The sequence below is a fragment of the Pristiophorus japonicus genome, chromosome 13, assembly GCF_044704955.1.
Source record: "Pristiophorus japonicus isolate sPriJap1 chromosome 13, sPriJap1.hap1, whole genome shotgun sequence".
Taxonomy (NCBI): Eukaryota; Metazoa; Chordata; class Chondrichthyes; family Pristiophoridae; genus Pristiophorus; species Pristiophorus japonicus.
The window spans coordinates 73,173,400-73,189,427 of NC_091989.1; the positions used below are offsets into that span (position 1 = coordinate 73,173,400).

A 16,028-nucleotide genomic window follows, 5' to 3' on the forward strand; every position below is an offset into this window, starting at 1 on the left:
AATCCATGCTGACTTGGACCTATCATGTCACCATTTTCCAGATGCACTGCTATGACATCCTTAATAATTGATTCCATCATTTTACCCACTACTGAGGTCAGGCTGACCGGTCTATAATTCCCTGTTTTCTCTCTCCCTCCTTTTTTAAAAAGTGGGGTTACATTGGCTACCCTCCACTCCATAGGAACTGATCCAGAGTCAATGGAATGTTGGAAAATGACTGTCAATGCATCCGCTATTTCCAAGGCCACCTCCTTAAGTACTCTGGGATGCAGTCCATCAGGCCCTGGGGATTTATCGGCCTTCAATCCCATCAATTTCCCCAACACAATTTCCCGACTAATAAAGATTTCCCTCAGTTCCCCCTCCTTACTAGACCCTCTGACCCCTTTTATATCCGGAAGGTTGTTTGTATCCTCCTTAGTGAATACCGAACCAAAGTACTTGTTCAATTGGTCTGCCATTTCTTTGTTCCCCGTTATGACTTCCCCTGATTCTGACTGCAGGGGACCTACGTTTGTCTTTACTAACCTTTTTCTCTTTACATACCTATAGAAACTTTTGCAATCCGCCTTAATGTTCCCTGCAAGCTTCTTCTCGTACTCCATTTTCCCTGCCCTAATCAAACCCTTTGTCCTCCTCTGCTGAGTTCTAAATTTCTCCCAGTCCCCAGGTTCGCTGCTATTTCTGGCCAATTTGTATGCCACTTCCTTGGCTTTAATACTATCCCTGATTTCCCTAGATAGCCATGGTTGAGCCACCTTCCCTTTTTTATTTTTACGCCAGACAGGAATGTACAATTGTTGTAATTCATCCATGCGGTCTCTAAATGTCTGCCATTGCCCATCCACAGTCAACCCCCTAAGTATCATTCGCCAATCTATCCTAGCCAATTCACGCCTCATACCTTCAAAGTTACCCTTCTTTAAGTTCTGGACCATGGTCTCTGAATTTACTGTTTCATTCTCCATCCTAATGCAGAATTCCACCATATTATGGTCACTCTTCCCCAAGGGGCCTCGCACAATGAGATTGCTAATTAATCCTCTCTCATTACACAACACCCAGTCTAAGATGGCCTCCCCCCTAGTTGGTTCCTCAACATATTGGTCTAGAAAACCATCCCTTATGCACTCCAGGAAATCCTCCTCCACCATATTGCTTCCAGTTTGGCTAGCCCAATCTATGTGCATATTAAAGTCACCCATTATAACTGCTGCACCTTTATTGCATGCACCCCTAATTTCCTGTTTGATGCCCTCCCCAACATCCCTATTACTGTTTGGAGGTCTGTACACAACTCCTACTAAAGTTTTTTGCCCTTTGGTGTTCTGCAGCTCTACCCATATAGATTCCACATCATCCAAGCTAATGTCTTTCCTAACTATTGCATTAATCTCCTCTTTAACCAGCAATGCTACCCCACCTCCTTTTCCTTTTATTCTATCCTTCCTGAATGTTGAATACCCCTGAATGTTGAGTTCCCAGCCCTGATCATCCTGGAGCCACGTCTCCGTAATCCCAATCACATCATATTTGTTAACATCTATTTGCACAATTAATTCATCCACCTTATTGCGGATACTCCTTGCATTAAGACACAAAGCCTTCAGGCTTGTTTTTTTAACACCCTTTGTCCTTTTAGAATTTTGCTGTACAGTGGTCCTTTTTGTTCTTTGCCGTGGGTTTCTCTGCCCTCCACTTTTCCTCATCTCCTTTCTCTCTTTTGCTTTTGCCTCCTTTTTGGTTCCCTCTGTCTCCCTGCATTGGTTCCCATCACCCTGCCATATTAGTTTAAATTCTCCCCAACAGTACTAGCAAACACTCCCCCTAGGACATTGGTTCCGGTCCTGCCCAGGTGCAGACCGTCCAGTTTGTACTGGTCCCACCTCCCCCAGAACCGGTCCCAATGCCCCAGGAATTTGAATCCCTCCCTGCTGCACCACTGCTCAAGCCACGTATTCATCTGCGCTATCCTGCGATTCCTACTCTGACTATCACGTGGCACTGGGAGCAATCCCGAGATTACTACTTTTGAGGTCCTACTTTTTAATTTAGCTCCTAGCTCCTTAAATTCGTTTCGTAGGACCTCATCCCTTTTTTTACCTATGTCGTTGGTACCAATGTGCACCACGACAACTGGCTGTTCTCCCTCCCATTTCAGAATGTCCTGCACCCGCTCCGAGACATCCTTGACCCTTGCACCAGGGAGGGAACATACCATCCTGGAGTCTCGGTCGCGGCCGCAGAAACGCCTATCTATTCCCCTCACCATTGAATCCCCTATCATTATTGCTCTCCCACTCTTTTTCTTGCCCTCCTGTGCAGCATAGCCAGCCACGGTGCCATGAACTTGGCTGCTGCTGCCCTCCCCTGATGAGTCATTCCCCTCAACAGTACTCAAAACGGTGTATCTGTTTTGCAGGGGGATGACCACAGGGGACCCCTGCACTACCTTCCTTGCACTACTCTTCCTGCTGGTCTTCCATTCCCTATCTGGCTGTGGACCCTTTCCCTGCGGTAAGACCAACTCACTACACGTGATACTCACGTCATTCTCAGCATCGTGGATGCTCCAGAGTGAATCCACCCTCAGCTCCAATTCCGTAACGCGGACAGTCAGGAGCTTGAGGTGGATACACTTCCCGCACACGTAGTCGTCAGGGACACCGGAAGCGTCCCTGAGTTCCCACATGGTACAGGAGGAGCATAACACCCGACCGAGCTCTCCTGCCATGACTTAACCCTTAAATAGGCAAAAATGTTAAAAGTTACTAATATAAGAAAAAGAAAAACTACTCACCAATCACCAGCCAATCACTTACCCCCTAGGCTGTGACGTCACATTTGTTTCTTTGCCTTCTCCCTGTAGCTGCACTGGCACGCCTCTCGCCGACCCCGGACTCGCGCTGCTCCGAGCTCCCGCCTCCTCGACTCCCGCTGGCCTTTATAGGCCTCTCGCCGACCCCGGACTCGCGCTGCTCTGAGCTCCCGCCTCCTCGACCTGCTCGACTCCCGCTGGCCTTTATAGGCCTCTCGCCGACCCCGGACTCGCGCTGCTCCGAGCTCCCGCCTCCTCGACTGACTGCTCGACTCCCGCTGGCCTTTATAGGCCTCTCGCCGACCCCGGACTCGCGCTGCTCCGAGCTCCCGCCTCCTCGACTGACTGTCAGAAAAACATCCCATGACATTTCAAGAGGTGTAATCAGATAAAAATGGATGCCGAGCCATAGGATGAGAATTAGGAGGGGTGAGCAAAAGCTCCATCAAAGAGGTGGGTTTCACAGAGTTTAGGGAGGGAATTCAAAAGTATGGGAGCTAAATGGCTGAAGCGACATGCGCCGCTCCTTCGCCCCGACCTCGCCGCTCCTGCTGTATCGGAATTTTACAGCACAGAAAGAAAGTTTGGTCCACTACAAAAGATCTGTCCACCAAGTCCTGATCTTCTGATCTTTCCCCCCATGCCCCTTTACATTCTTTATTAAATATTTATCCAGACATGGCCTTGAATGGACTGCTCCATGTTTAGTGAGCAGCTATTAGCAGTTATGGTCCCAGCCATCGCTGCAGTTCCAGCTGTAACACTTGATGGCGCTCCAGACCCAAACTGCTTTGGCAGCACTGCAGCTCGAGACTGCAGCCAGTATTGCAGTCTCCCACTCTACCTTCACCCCCACCGCCCTGTCCCTTCTATCTACCATCCACTCCAACATTGAGTCTGTCAGTCCTCGCCCGCCCCTGGCCCCGACCCTGCCCTCGCCCGCCCCCCACCCCCATTCGGTGCTCCCCGCCCCCTGCCCCCATTCGGTGCCCTCATTCGGTGCCCCCTGCCCTCATTCGGTGCCCGGCGCCCCCTGCCCCCATTCGGTGCTCCCCGCCCCCTGCCCCCATTCGGTGTTCCCCGCCCCCAGCCCCCATTCGGTGTTCCCCGCCCCCAGCCCCCATTCGGTGCTCCCCGCCCCCAGCCCCCATTCGGTGCTCCCCGCCCCCAGCCCCCATTCGGTGCTCCCCGCCCCCAGCCCCCATTCGGTGCCCCCAGCCCCCATTCGCTGCCCCCTGCCCCCATTCGGTGCCCCCCGCCCCCTGCCCTCATTCGGCGCCCCCAGTCCCACCCCCCTGTGTTAGTAGAGATTGGGATTGGTGATGGTACCACACTTCCTCCTCCTGGTGTGCCTCTCCAGAAATGGCTGAGAATCAGCGAGTGCAGAGGCTCTAAAGTTGCTGGTAGTGCGGGTCAGCCAGAGTCAGGGGGCCAACAGGGCCGACAAATATCAGGACCCAATGTCCAGGTAACTAATACAAGCTGTGGAAAATGAGACATGGCCCTCCAAAACACACCTGTATGGAATAAAGTTCTTTTGGATGATGAGCTAGGCGTGTTTATTGGCAGGTTTTATGGTTTGTTTTTAAATCTGGTGAGTTTTCGAAGTGCCTTTGCTGGGAGAAATTTAGAACTCAGCAGAGGAGGACAAAGGGTTTGATTAGGGCAGGGAAAATGGAGTATGAGAAGAAGCTTGCAGGGAACATTAAGACGGATTGCAAAAGTTTCTATAGATATGTAAAGAGAAAAAGGTTAGTAAAGACAAACGTAGGTCCTCTGCAGTCAGAATCAGGGGAAGTCATAACGGGGAACAAAGAAATGGTGGACCAATTGAACAAGTACTTTGGTTCGGTATTCACGAAGGAGGACACGAACAACCTTCCGGTTATAAAAGGGGTCGGGGTTCTAGTAAGGAGGAGGAACTGAGGGAAATCCTTATTAGCCGGGAAATTGTGTTGGGGAAATTGATGGGATTGAAGGTCGATAAATCCCCAGGGCCTGATGGACTGCATCCCAGAGTACTTAAGGAGGTGGCCTTGGAAATAGTGGATGCGTTGACAGTCATTTTCCAACATTCCATTGACTCTGGATCAGTTCCTATGGAGTGGAGGGTAGCCAATGTAACCCCACTTTTTAAAAAAGGAGGGAGAGAGAAAACAGGGAATTATAGACCGGTCAGCCTGACATCGGTAGTGGGTAAAATGATGGAATCAATTATTAAGGATGTCATAGCAGTGCATTTGGAAAGAGGTGACATGATAGGTCCAAGTCAGCATAGATTTGTGAAAGGGAAATCATGCTCGACAAATCTTCTGGAATTTTTTGAGGATGTTTCCAGTAGAGTGGATAAGGGAGAACCAGTTGATGTGGTATATTTGGACTTTCAGAAGGCGTTCAACAAGGTCCCACACAAGAGATTGATGTGCAAAGTTAGAGCACATGGGATTGGGGGTAGTGTACTGACATGGATTGAGAACTGGTTGTCAGACAGGAAGCAAAGAGTAGGAGTAAATGGGTACTTTTCAGAATGGCAGGCAGTGACTAGTGGGGTACCGCAAGGTTCTGTGCTGGGGCCCCAGCTGTTTACACTGTACATTAATGATTTAGATGAGGGGATTAAATGTAGTATCTCCAAATTTGCGGATGACACTAAGTTGGGTGGCAGTGTGAGCTGCGAGGAGGATGCTGTGAGGCTGCAGAGCGACTTGGATAGGTTAGGTGAGTGGGCAAATGCATGGCAGATGAAGTATAATGTGGATAAATGTGAGGTTATCCACTTTGGTGGTAAAAACAGAGAGACAGACTATTATCTGAATGGTGACAGATTAGGAAAAGGGGAGGTGCAAAGAGACCTGGGTGTCATGGTACATCAGTCATTGAAGGTTGGCATGCAGGTGCAGCAGGCGGTTAAGAAAGCAAATGGCATGTTGGCCTTCATAGCAAGGGGATTTGAGTATAGGGGCAGGGAGGTGTTGCTACAGTTGTACAGGGCATTGGTGAGGCCACACCTGGAGTATTGTGTACAGTTTTGGTCTCCTAACCTGAGGAAGGACATTCTTGCTATTGAGGGAGTGCAGCGAAGGTTCACCAGACTGATTCCCGGGATGGCGGGACTGACCTATCAAGAAAGACTGGATCAACTGGGCTTGTATTCACTGGAGTTCAGAAGAATGAGAGGGGACCTCATAGAAACATATAAAATTCTGACGGGGTTAGACAGGTTAGATGCAGGAAGAATGTTCCCAATGTTGGGGAAGTCCAGAACCAGAGGTCACAGTCGAAGGATAAGGGGTAAGCCATTTAGGACCGAGATGCGGAGGAACTTCTTCACCCAGAGAGTGGTGAACCTGTGGAATTCTCTACCACAGAAAGTTGTTGAGGCCAATTCACTAAATATATTCAAAAAGGAGCTAGATGAGGTCCTTACTACTAGGGGGATCAAGGGGTATGGCGAGAAAGCAGGAATGGGGTACTGAAGTTGAATGTTCAGCCATGAACTCATTGAATGGCGGTGCAGGCTAGAAGGGCCGAATGGCCTACTCCTGCACCTATTTTCTATGTTTCTATGTAAACTTTATTTGTACGGGTGGGGTGAAGAACCACCTACATGGTGCTGAAAGATCTTTGGTCAGAATGTGCTTGGTGGTGCACGGTCAGAAATTTAGCTCCAACATTCCTGGGAAGCTGTGCGGCCACAGCACTGCCTGAAGGTCCTGCGCAGCCCCTTAAAGGGGCCACGCAGCCAAAACTATTCAGAGGAACATTGTTTAGCTCTGCAAACAGGTCATGCCTCAACTAGATATGTTGTCTTGGAGAAAGTTGGGGGGAAATGCAAACATTATTTGCAATCTACAAGTCAAAATAAGCCTTGGCCTTGCATATCATGGACTGTCTCCCCAACCATAGGAAATAATCTTTCCCTATTCAATGCATCAAAACACTTTATAAATGTTTTAAAACCTCCATTAAATCTCCTCCTAGCCTTCTCGACTCCACTGGAAATAAGCCCAGTTCTTCTCACAACCATACATGCCACCCCTGGCCTCACCCCGATGAAGCTACGCTGACAGTAATACGCAGTGGCCGGATTGTACACTGTACAGCAGCAATATTCCACAAACAGAGACCTACTTGCACAGAGTTTGGGCCTTCTGTTGTAGAAAGGTTTCTCTCTGTATTTTAATAGATTGTAGATTCTTTCTTTCTGCAACCTTTGCAGCTGGTGTCATTTTGTCCAGCAGGAACTGATCAGCAAACCAGATAATATTGGCAGTGAGTGTGATGGCAGGTACCTGTAGTGAGCCACACAAACAGATCAACACCCGCAAATTAACAACTCCATTTGAAAAGTTGAGTGAACATCCAAAAAGGCAGGCATTGCTCACCTTCTTGCAAACATCTAGCAAGGATTTGTACAGTTTTTTATCTAATGTTCTGAAAATCTGGAAGTGCAGCACCGAGAGTGCACAGACCCCGACATACTTGTCTCGCTGGTCAATTTCGGAAGGCTCTCCTGGTGTAAATACAAAGACAAATGAAAAACCTCATGAATGATAGAACAAGTACAAGATTCAACTTTCAGTTGCACATAAAACCAAACCGACACGAAACATCACTCTTGAACTGCACTAATTTCCTCCAACAAACAATATTCTGGAAGTCGAACCACGGGCTTCACTCCCCGAACAAAATTAAGCTCAACGACAAAACCTGATCCAATGAATGCAATGTGGCAAGCCAGTTGCACCTGGCAGTGACAGCAATGATCACTCGGGACTCTCCAGCAAGATTCTGCTCAATACGTCCGCTGATTATTTTTTTAAATTAAAATTCAGCCACTTCAGGGATCAGAAGAAGAAACAAAAACAGAGTAAAACATCCCATGGTGCTTCACTTGAGCATTATAAAACAAAATTTGACACCGAGCCACATAAGGAGAGATTAGGACAGGTCAAAGAGATAGATTTTAAGAAGTGTCTTGAAAGAGGAAAGAGAGGTAGAGAGGCGGAGAGGTTCAGGGAGGGAGTTCCAGAGCTTAGGGCACAGGCAACAGAAGGTACGGCCACTGATGGTTAAGGGGATTATAATCAGGAATGTGCAAGAGGCCAGAATTGGAGGCACGCAGACATCTTGGGGTTGTGAGGCTGGAGGGGATTAAAGATAGGGAGGGGCGAGGACACGGAGGGATTTGAAAACAAGGCTGAGAATTTTTAAATCGAGGTGTTGTCAGACCGGGAGTCAATGTCGAGCACAGGGGTGATGGGTGAGCGGGACTTGGTGGGAATTAGGACATGGGCAACAGAGTTTTGGATAAGCTCAAAGTTATGGAGGGTGGCCAGGCGAGCACTGGAATAGTTAAGTTGAGAGCTAACAAATGCATGGATGAGGGTTTCAGCAGCGGATGGGCTGAAGCAGGGGCAAAGAGAGCGATGTTATAGAGGTAGAAACAGGCCGTCTTGGTGATGGAGAACCAGCTCAGAGTCAAATACAGCACCATGGCTGCAAACGGTGTGGTTCAGCTTCAGACAGTGGCCCGTGGAGTTGAAGGCTCGATTACGCATTCACAACCAGCCCATACCATTTGAAATATTAACAAAATCTTACCGAGCTTGGACTCGACATTGGTGAAAATAGTTCGTAGATTGTGGGCAAACTCTTCTGCAAATGTGCTATTCTTGGAGACTGAGGCTGGTTCATTCTTTGTATCAAACTGCTGTTCAACACAGTTCTACAGAATAAATGCAGTTAATACCAATAATATGTCCTTACTATACAGTACAAATGTACACGAGGCCCATACTAGAGAGAAAGTCACTGTGACCAGTAACCTTTATTAGCCAGCACTGAAGTGGAGAAGATGGGTGGAGCTTCCCCTTTTATACCTGAAAGTCCAGGTCAGGAGTGTCTCCCACAAGTTTACCACCTAGTGGTCTGTGTTCTCAAGGTATACAACTTAGGTCAGCTTATACATGGGTTACAATGACAGTTGAATACATGACATCACCTCCCCCCCCCAAAGTCTTATTGGGATCACAGGTTAAGTCTCTCTGGTGGTTTACGCTCCCTTCTGAGAGTGCCTGAGTTGGGGCTCCAGCCTGAATGTCTGCTGTTTGCGGTGTCTCAAGCCTGTCCGGACTGCCCACAGTGACTGGGCTCTCCTCCCTTTGGTTCCGGTGTTCGGTCACCTGTGGAGGAGTGAACTCGACCTCGCGTTCTTCCTCTGCTCCTTCTATGGGGTTGCTGAACCTCCTTTTTGTTTGATCCACGTGTTTGCGGCAGATTTGTCCATTGTAAGTTTAACTACCAGAATCCTATTCCTCTCTTTGGCAATCACAGTGCCTGCGAGCCATTTGGGCCGTGCAGCGTAGTTGAGGACAACGACAGGGTTATTAACATCAATACATCGTGCCCTCGCATTCCCATCATGGTAATCACATTGTGGCCGGCTCCTGCCCTCAACAATTTCTTTCATGGTGGGGTGTATAAGGGATAACCTGGTTTTGAGCGTCCTTTTCATTAGCAGCTCTAGGGGTGGAACCCCTGTGAGCGAGTGTGGTCAGGATCTATAGGCCAACAGGAGGCGCGATAAGCGGCTTTATAGGGAACCCCCTTGGATTCTGAGCATCCCCTGTTTGATTATCTGCACTGCTCGTTCCGCCTGACCGTTTTGAGGCCGGCTTGAACGGTGCCGTTCTGACATGGTTGATACCATTTTCTGCCATGAAGTCCTGGAACTCGATGCTTGTAAGGCACGGGGCATTATCGCTGACCAAGATGTCCGGTAGACCATGGGCGGCGAACATTGCCCGTAGACTTTCTACCGTGGCAGAGGATGTGCTTGAATTGAGAATGTCACACTCTATCCATTTGGAGTAGGCGTCTACTACAACCAAAAACATTTTTCCCATGAAAGGACCTGCGTAGTCCACATGGATGCGTGACCATAGCTTGGTGGGCCAGGACCAGGAGCTAAGGGGGGGGCTTCCCTGGGCGCACTGCCCAGCTGGGCACACGTGTTGCACCTGCGAACACAAAGTTCCAGATCTACATCTATCCCTGGCTACCAAACGTGTGACCTGGCAATTGCCTTCATCATGACAATGCCCGGGTGCTCATTGTGGAGTTCTCGGATGAACGCCTCTCTGCTCATCTGGGGCATGACTACTCGGTTGCCCCATAGTAGGCAATCGGCCTGAATCGAGAGTTCATGCTTGCGCCTGTGAAATGGTTTAAATTCCTCAGGGCATGCCCCGTACGTGGCTGCCCAGTCCCCATTCAGGACACATTGCTTGACTAAAGACAGTAGCGGGTCTCCATTTGTCCAGACTTTCATCTGACGGGCTGTCACGGGTGAGCCTTCGCTTTCAAAAGCTTCAACAGCCATGACCATCTCAGTAGCATGCTCGGTTGCCTCCTCGGTGGTGGCTAGTGGGAGCCTGCAGAGTGTATCGGCGCAGTTTTCGGTGCCCGGTCTGTGCCGAATTGTATAGTCATAGGCAGCTAACGTGAGTGCCCACCTCTGTATGTGGGCCGACGCATTTGCATTTATGGCCTTGTTGTCAGCCAAAAGGGACGTTAGGGGTTTTTGATCTGTCTCCAGCTCAAATTTCCTGCCAAATAGGTACTGGTGCATTTTTTTTTTTTTTTTACAGCATATACACATGCAAGTGCTTCCTTTTCTACCATCCTGTAGCCCCTTTCTGCCTGGGGCAGACTTCTGGAGGCATAAGCTACCGGCTGTAACTGACCCTTGGCAGCAACATGCTGCAACACACACCCGACCCCATAAGACGACGCATCGCACTATAAAACAAGTTTCTTACATGGGTCATATAGCGTTAACAGATTGTTGGAGCATAACAAATTGCGTGTTCTATCAAAAGCCCTTTCCTGGCTGTTCCCCCAGACCCATTTGCGACCTTTGCGTAGGAGCACGTGTAGCGGCTCTAACAGCGTGCTCAATTTGGGAAGAAAGTTACCAAAATAGTTCAGGAGCCCCAGGAACAACGAGGCTCCGTCGTGTTACGGGGTCTGGGTGCTCTCTGGATCGCTTCCGTTTTGGACGCAGTAGGTCTGATTCCGTCTGCTGCTATCCTCATCCCCAGGAATTCTCCCTCTGGAGCGAGGAAGACGCCTTTTTCAGTCGCAGACCTACCCGGTCCAGTCTGCGTAGCACCTCCTCCAGGTTGCGGAGGTGTTCTTCAGTATCGCAACCCGTGATGAGGATGTCATCTTGAAAAACCACCGTCCTTGGAATAGACGAGGAGACTTTCCATGTTTCGTTGAAAGATCGTGGCGGCCGAACGAATCCCAAATGGACGTGTTATACTCAAACAACCCCTTGTGTGTCGTGATGGTGGTCAGCTTCTTTGACTCACTCGCCAGCTCCTGGGTCATGTCCAACTTTGAAAAAAGTTTGCCACCTGATAGCGTCGCAAAGAGGTCCTCAGCTCTCGGTAGCGGGTACTGGTCTTGGAGTGACACCCGATTGATGGTGGCCTTGTAATCACCGCATATCCTGACCGACCCATCCGCCTTGAGCACCGGCACAATCGGGCTCGCCCAGTCACTGAATTCGACCGGCAAGATGATGCCTTCCCTCAGCAGGCAGTCTAATTCGCCTTCTATCTTTTCCCGCATCATGTACGGTACCGCTGTGGCCTTGTGGTGTACTGGCCTGGCGTCCGGGTTTATGTGAATCACTGCCTTGGTCCCCATGAAAGTGCCAATGCTGGGTTGAAATAGTGAGTCAAATTTGTCCAGGACCTGTGAGCATGATATTCGCTCCACAGAAGAAATTGCATTGACATCGCCCCATTTCCAGTTCATGACAGCAAGCCAACTCCTCCCCAGCAGTGCGGGACCATCCCCCGGGACAATCCAGAGTGGCAACCTGTTCTCCGAATCTTTGTAGGTCACTACTACCGTGGCGCTGCCTAGCACCGGAATGATCTCCTTTGTATGTGCCCGTAGCTGTGCGTTAATCGGCAATAATTTTGGCCTCCTGGCCTTGGACGCCCACAATTTGTCGAACTGTTTGATATTCATCAGGGACTGGCTGGCCCCTGTGTCTAGCTCCATTAATACTGGGATGCCATTGAGGAGCACTTGCATCATTATCGGTGGCATCCTGGTGTATGAACTGTTTGTGTGCTCCACATGAACTCGCTGAACTTCAGCTTCCAGTGATTTCCCCCAGTGTCCATTTGGCCTCGTAGGGCTGACATCGGGCCCGTCTTCCTCGTACATCAACCTGGCTGCAGGCTTCCTGCACATACGCGCCAAGTGACTGCTGACGTTGCAGTTACTGCAGGTATATTGCTGATACCTGCAAGCTCTGGCTGTGTTTGCCTCCACACCTCCAACATGAGCCATTGTTGGAAACAAAAGGTCCATTACCAGTCGATTGTCTCTGACTGTCTCCGTAACTGTCCTTAAGCGCACCATTAACAGGTGTTGATGGCCCCATTACTAGCCGCATTGTCCCTTGCGATGGCATGAATTGCCGTTTAGCTAGCCATTGTTTCTGTTGAATTCGCCCTTTGGGTTCGACTACATGCTCGGGCATGTCCGATTGCCCCTGTCTGCCTGGAGAACTGTGTGCCGCATTAACAATGTTGACTCCCTGTCCATTTGCTGCATTTAAACCAAGATTTTTGTCAAACATATTTCTGGTCTCTTCCTCCCCTGAGATAAATGTCTGGGCCATCAAAGCCGCCGTTTCCAAAGTCAAGTCTTTGGTCTCAATCAGTTTCCTGAAAACCCCAGCATGCCCGATGCCCTCAATAAAAAAGTCTCGCAGCATATCTGCTCTACATGCATCTGGGAACTTACATAGGCTCACCAGTCGGCAGAGGTTTGCCACGAAGTCTGGAACGCTTTGCCCTTCTCGCCGCCGGTGCGTGTAAGACCCGTGTCTCGCCATGTGCATGCTGCTCGCCGGTTTAAAGTGTTCCCCGATCAACTTACTGAGTTCTTCAAAAGTCTTGTCCGCCGGCTTCTCTGGCGCTCGAAGGTCCTTCATCAGGGAGTATGTCCTGGATCCACAAACCGTCAGGAGATGAGCCCTGCGTTTGTCGGCCGAATCCTGTCCCAGCCATTCCTTAGTGACGAAACTTTGTTGTAGTCTCAATAAAATCGTCCCAATCATCACCAACATAGTACCTCTCGTCTGTGCTGCTAGTGGCCATGCTCCCGTGGTTTAAATCCCAGTTTCACGTCGCCAATATGTCCTTACTATACAGTACAAATGCATACGAGGCCCATACTTGAGAGGTGGTCACTCTGTGACCAGTAACCTTTATTCCAGCACTGAAGTGATGAAGGTGGGTGGAGTTTCCCCTTTTATATCTGAAAGTCCAGGTCAGGAGTGTCCTCCCACAAGTTAAGTTCGCCCCCTGTGGTCAGTGTTCTCACGGTGTACAACTTAGGTCAGCTTATACATGGATTACAATGACAGTTGAATACATGACAACCAGAGTGACTGAAAACATGTCATCCCAGACGTGCAAGCTATGACAAGCAGCTCTCGAACATTAAGTTAGAGATTCATGTACGCGGGCATTTTAATATCGATTTTTGTTAGCAATGGGTTTCAGTGGTTTTGCTATGATGATCAGCTATATACAAATATATCCTGACCTGAAAAATCATCCCATCCAGCAACTGACCCTCCAGCTTTAACAGCAATTTCTCAAATGGTTTCAGCTTTTCCTCAGCAATTCCAAATTTTGACGGATTGTGATGGACTGATTTCAGTAACCTAAAAACCATCAAAAATACAATTGTGAATAATCTCAAAAACAATACCTTGCAATGAACCTACTTGCCTAGCTGTATTTAAAACAAGGTTGACTGTGTTAGTGACAATTATATTCTGGACAAATTTCACAAATGCAAATTAGAGGACAATAACTATCTGGGTCAGCTGTGCACTGCGTGGACGACAGCTCAGCAGCACCACTTGTAGGTACTTCACAGTACTGCAACCACTTGTACAATCCACATTCAACTACAAGAATTTAAAGGGGTTAAATATTCAACAGTGTAATTGGTTAAATGGTAACAAAATAATTACTAAAATGGAGAGTCGATTACAGTTGGAAATATTCACTACAGTTTTGCTTTTCTTCCCCCTATAATATTTTAGGATGCAGTATGTGAGTAATTTGACATGGGCCGAGTGTGGGAGGAACAAGTGAATTTGGACCGATTGTTCTCAAAGCCCTCCACAACTGGAGGTTCCATTGCCTCACGTCTGTGTCAATTAGAGATTGATTGCTCGGATTAGTCAGCAACTCCATTATCGTTATTCCTCCTGATTTTTAGGAGCAACTGGTGTAGAACGGAGTATCTTAGAAATCGGAATTCTCGTCATTTAGTTTGCTCCAGTTCTAGTCAGTTAGAACAGTTTCACTTTGGAACAGAATTTTTTTTCCCCAAAAGGGGGCGTGTCCGGCCACTTACGCCTGATTTCAAAGTTTCGTGAGTGAAAACTTACTCCAAACTAACTTAGAATGGAGTAAGTGAAGATTTTTGTACGCTCGAAAAAACCTTGTCTACACTTTAGAAAATCAGGCGTAGGTTACAAATCAGGCGTAGGGAATGGAGGGCAGGGGTGGGGGGGGGGGGCGGTGTTTAAAGGGAAGTTTACAAACATTAAACACTTCAGTTTTACAAATAAAGAGCCATCATCAATAATAAATGATAAATACATCAATAAATCAATCAAAAAAAATTAATAAGAAATAATTTTTTTTTTAAATCAATAAATAAAACATTTTCTACTTACAGACTGCAGCACCGGGAGCCCTCCAACAGCGTGCTGGGATGCCCCCCTCAGTGTGACTCTGTCAGTGTCTCTATCTCTCTGTCTGTCTGTGTGTCTCTCATTTTCTGTCAGTGTCTGTGTTTCTGACAGCGAGGGGAGAAGGGGGGAGGGTAGGGGAGAAGGGGGAGAAGGGGGGAGGGTGGGGGGGAAGGGGGGAGGGTGGGGGGGGGAAGGGGGGGGGAGGGAGAGGGAGACGGGAGATGGGGGGGAGAAGGGGGAGAAGGGGGGAGGGTGGGGGGGAAGGGGGGAGGGTGGGGGGGAAGGGGGGAGGGTGGGGGGGAAGGGGGGAGGGTGGGGGGGAAGGGGGGAGGGTGGGGGGGAAGGGGGGAGGGTGGGGGGGGGGAGAAGGGAGATGGGGGGGGGGAGAAGGGGGAGAAGGGGGAGAAGGGGGAGAAGGGGGAGAAGGGGGGAAGGGGGGGGAAAGGAGATGGGGGGGAAAGGAGATGGGGGGGAAAGGAGATGGGGGGGAAAGGAGATGGGGGGGGAAAGGAGATGGGGGGGGAAAGGAGATGGGGGGGGAAAGGAGATGGGGGGGGGGAAAGGAGATGGGGGGGGGGAAAGGAGATGGGGGGGGGAAAGGAGATGGGGGGGGGAAAGGAGATGGGGGGGGGAAAGGAGATGGGGGGGGGAAAGGAGATGGGGGGGGGAAAGGAGATGGGGGGGGGAAGGAGATAGGGGGGGGAAAGGAGATAGGGGGGGGAAAGGAGATGGGGGGGGGAAAGGAGATGGGGGGGGGAAAGGAGATGGGGGGGGGAAAGGAGATGGGGGGGGGAAAGGAGATGGGGGGGGAAAGGAGATGGGGGGGGGAAAGGAGATGGGGGGGGAAAAGGAGATGGGGGGGGGAAAAGGAGATGGGGGGGGGAAAAGGAGATGGGGGGGGGAAAAGGAGATGGGGGGGGGAAAAGGAGATGGGGGGGGGGAAAAGGAGATGGCCGTCTTGGGGCTTCTCTGGGTTCCCCTTCTCATTTTTTTTCCCTTCTCATTGTTTGTGCCTGCGCAGTTTGTGTCCTTCTCAGTTTTGTGTCCCTTCTCATTTGTTTTGCCCTTCTCATTTTTTCCTCCCTTCTCATTTTGTTCTCCCTTCTCATTTTTGTCTCCCTTCTCATTTTTTCCCCTTCGCAGTTTTTTTCCCTTCTCATTTTTTTTCCCTTCTCATGTTTTTCCCTTCTCATTTTTCCTTCTCATTTTTTTCCCCTTCTCATTTTTTGTCCCTTCTCAAGTTTTTCCCTTCTCAGTTTTTCCTTCTCAGTTTGTTCCCTTCTCATTTGTTTTTCCCCTCTCATTTTTTTCCCCTTCTCAGTTTTTTTCCTTCTCAATTTTTTTTTCCTTCTCAATTTTTTTGTCCTTCTCAATTTTTTTTCCTTCTCAATTTTTTTT

The 16,028-nt window shown here is 49.1% G+C and overlaps 1 protein-coding gene across 1 annotated transcript in view; it reads right to left on the reverse strand.

The window, feature by feature from the left end:
* The window catches only part of washc4 (WASH complex subunit 4), a 161,082-nt gene that overhangs the window by 144,428 nt on the left and 626 nt on the right, over nt 1-16,028 (reverse strand). The window contains exons 2-6 of the mRNA XM_070896769.1: nt 14,072-14,138; nt 13,463-13,583; nt 8,426-8,549; nt 7,207-7,334; nt 6,953-7,113 (exon numbers count right to left, since the gene is read on the reverse strand). Of these exons, the coding sequence (XP_070752870.1) occupies nt 6,953-7,113; nt 7,207-7,334; nt 8,426-8,549; nt 13,463-13,583; nt 14,072-14,138 (601 nt within the window). The remainder of the gene's footprint in view (nt 1-6,952; nt 7,114-7,206; nt 7,335-8,425; nt 8,550-13,462; nt 13,584-14,071; nt 14,139-16,028) is intronic.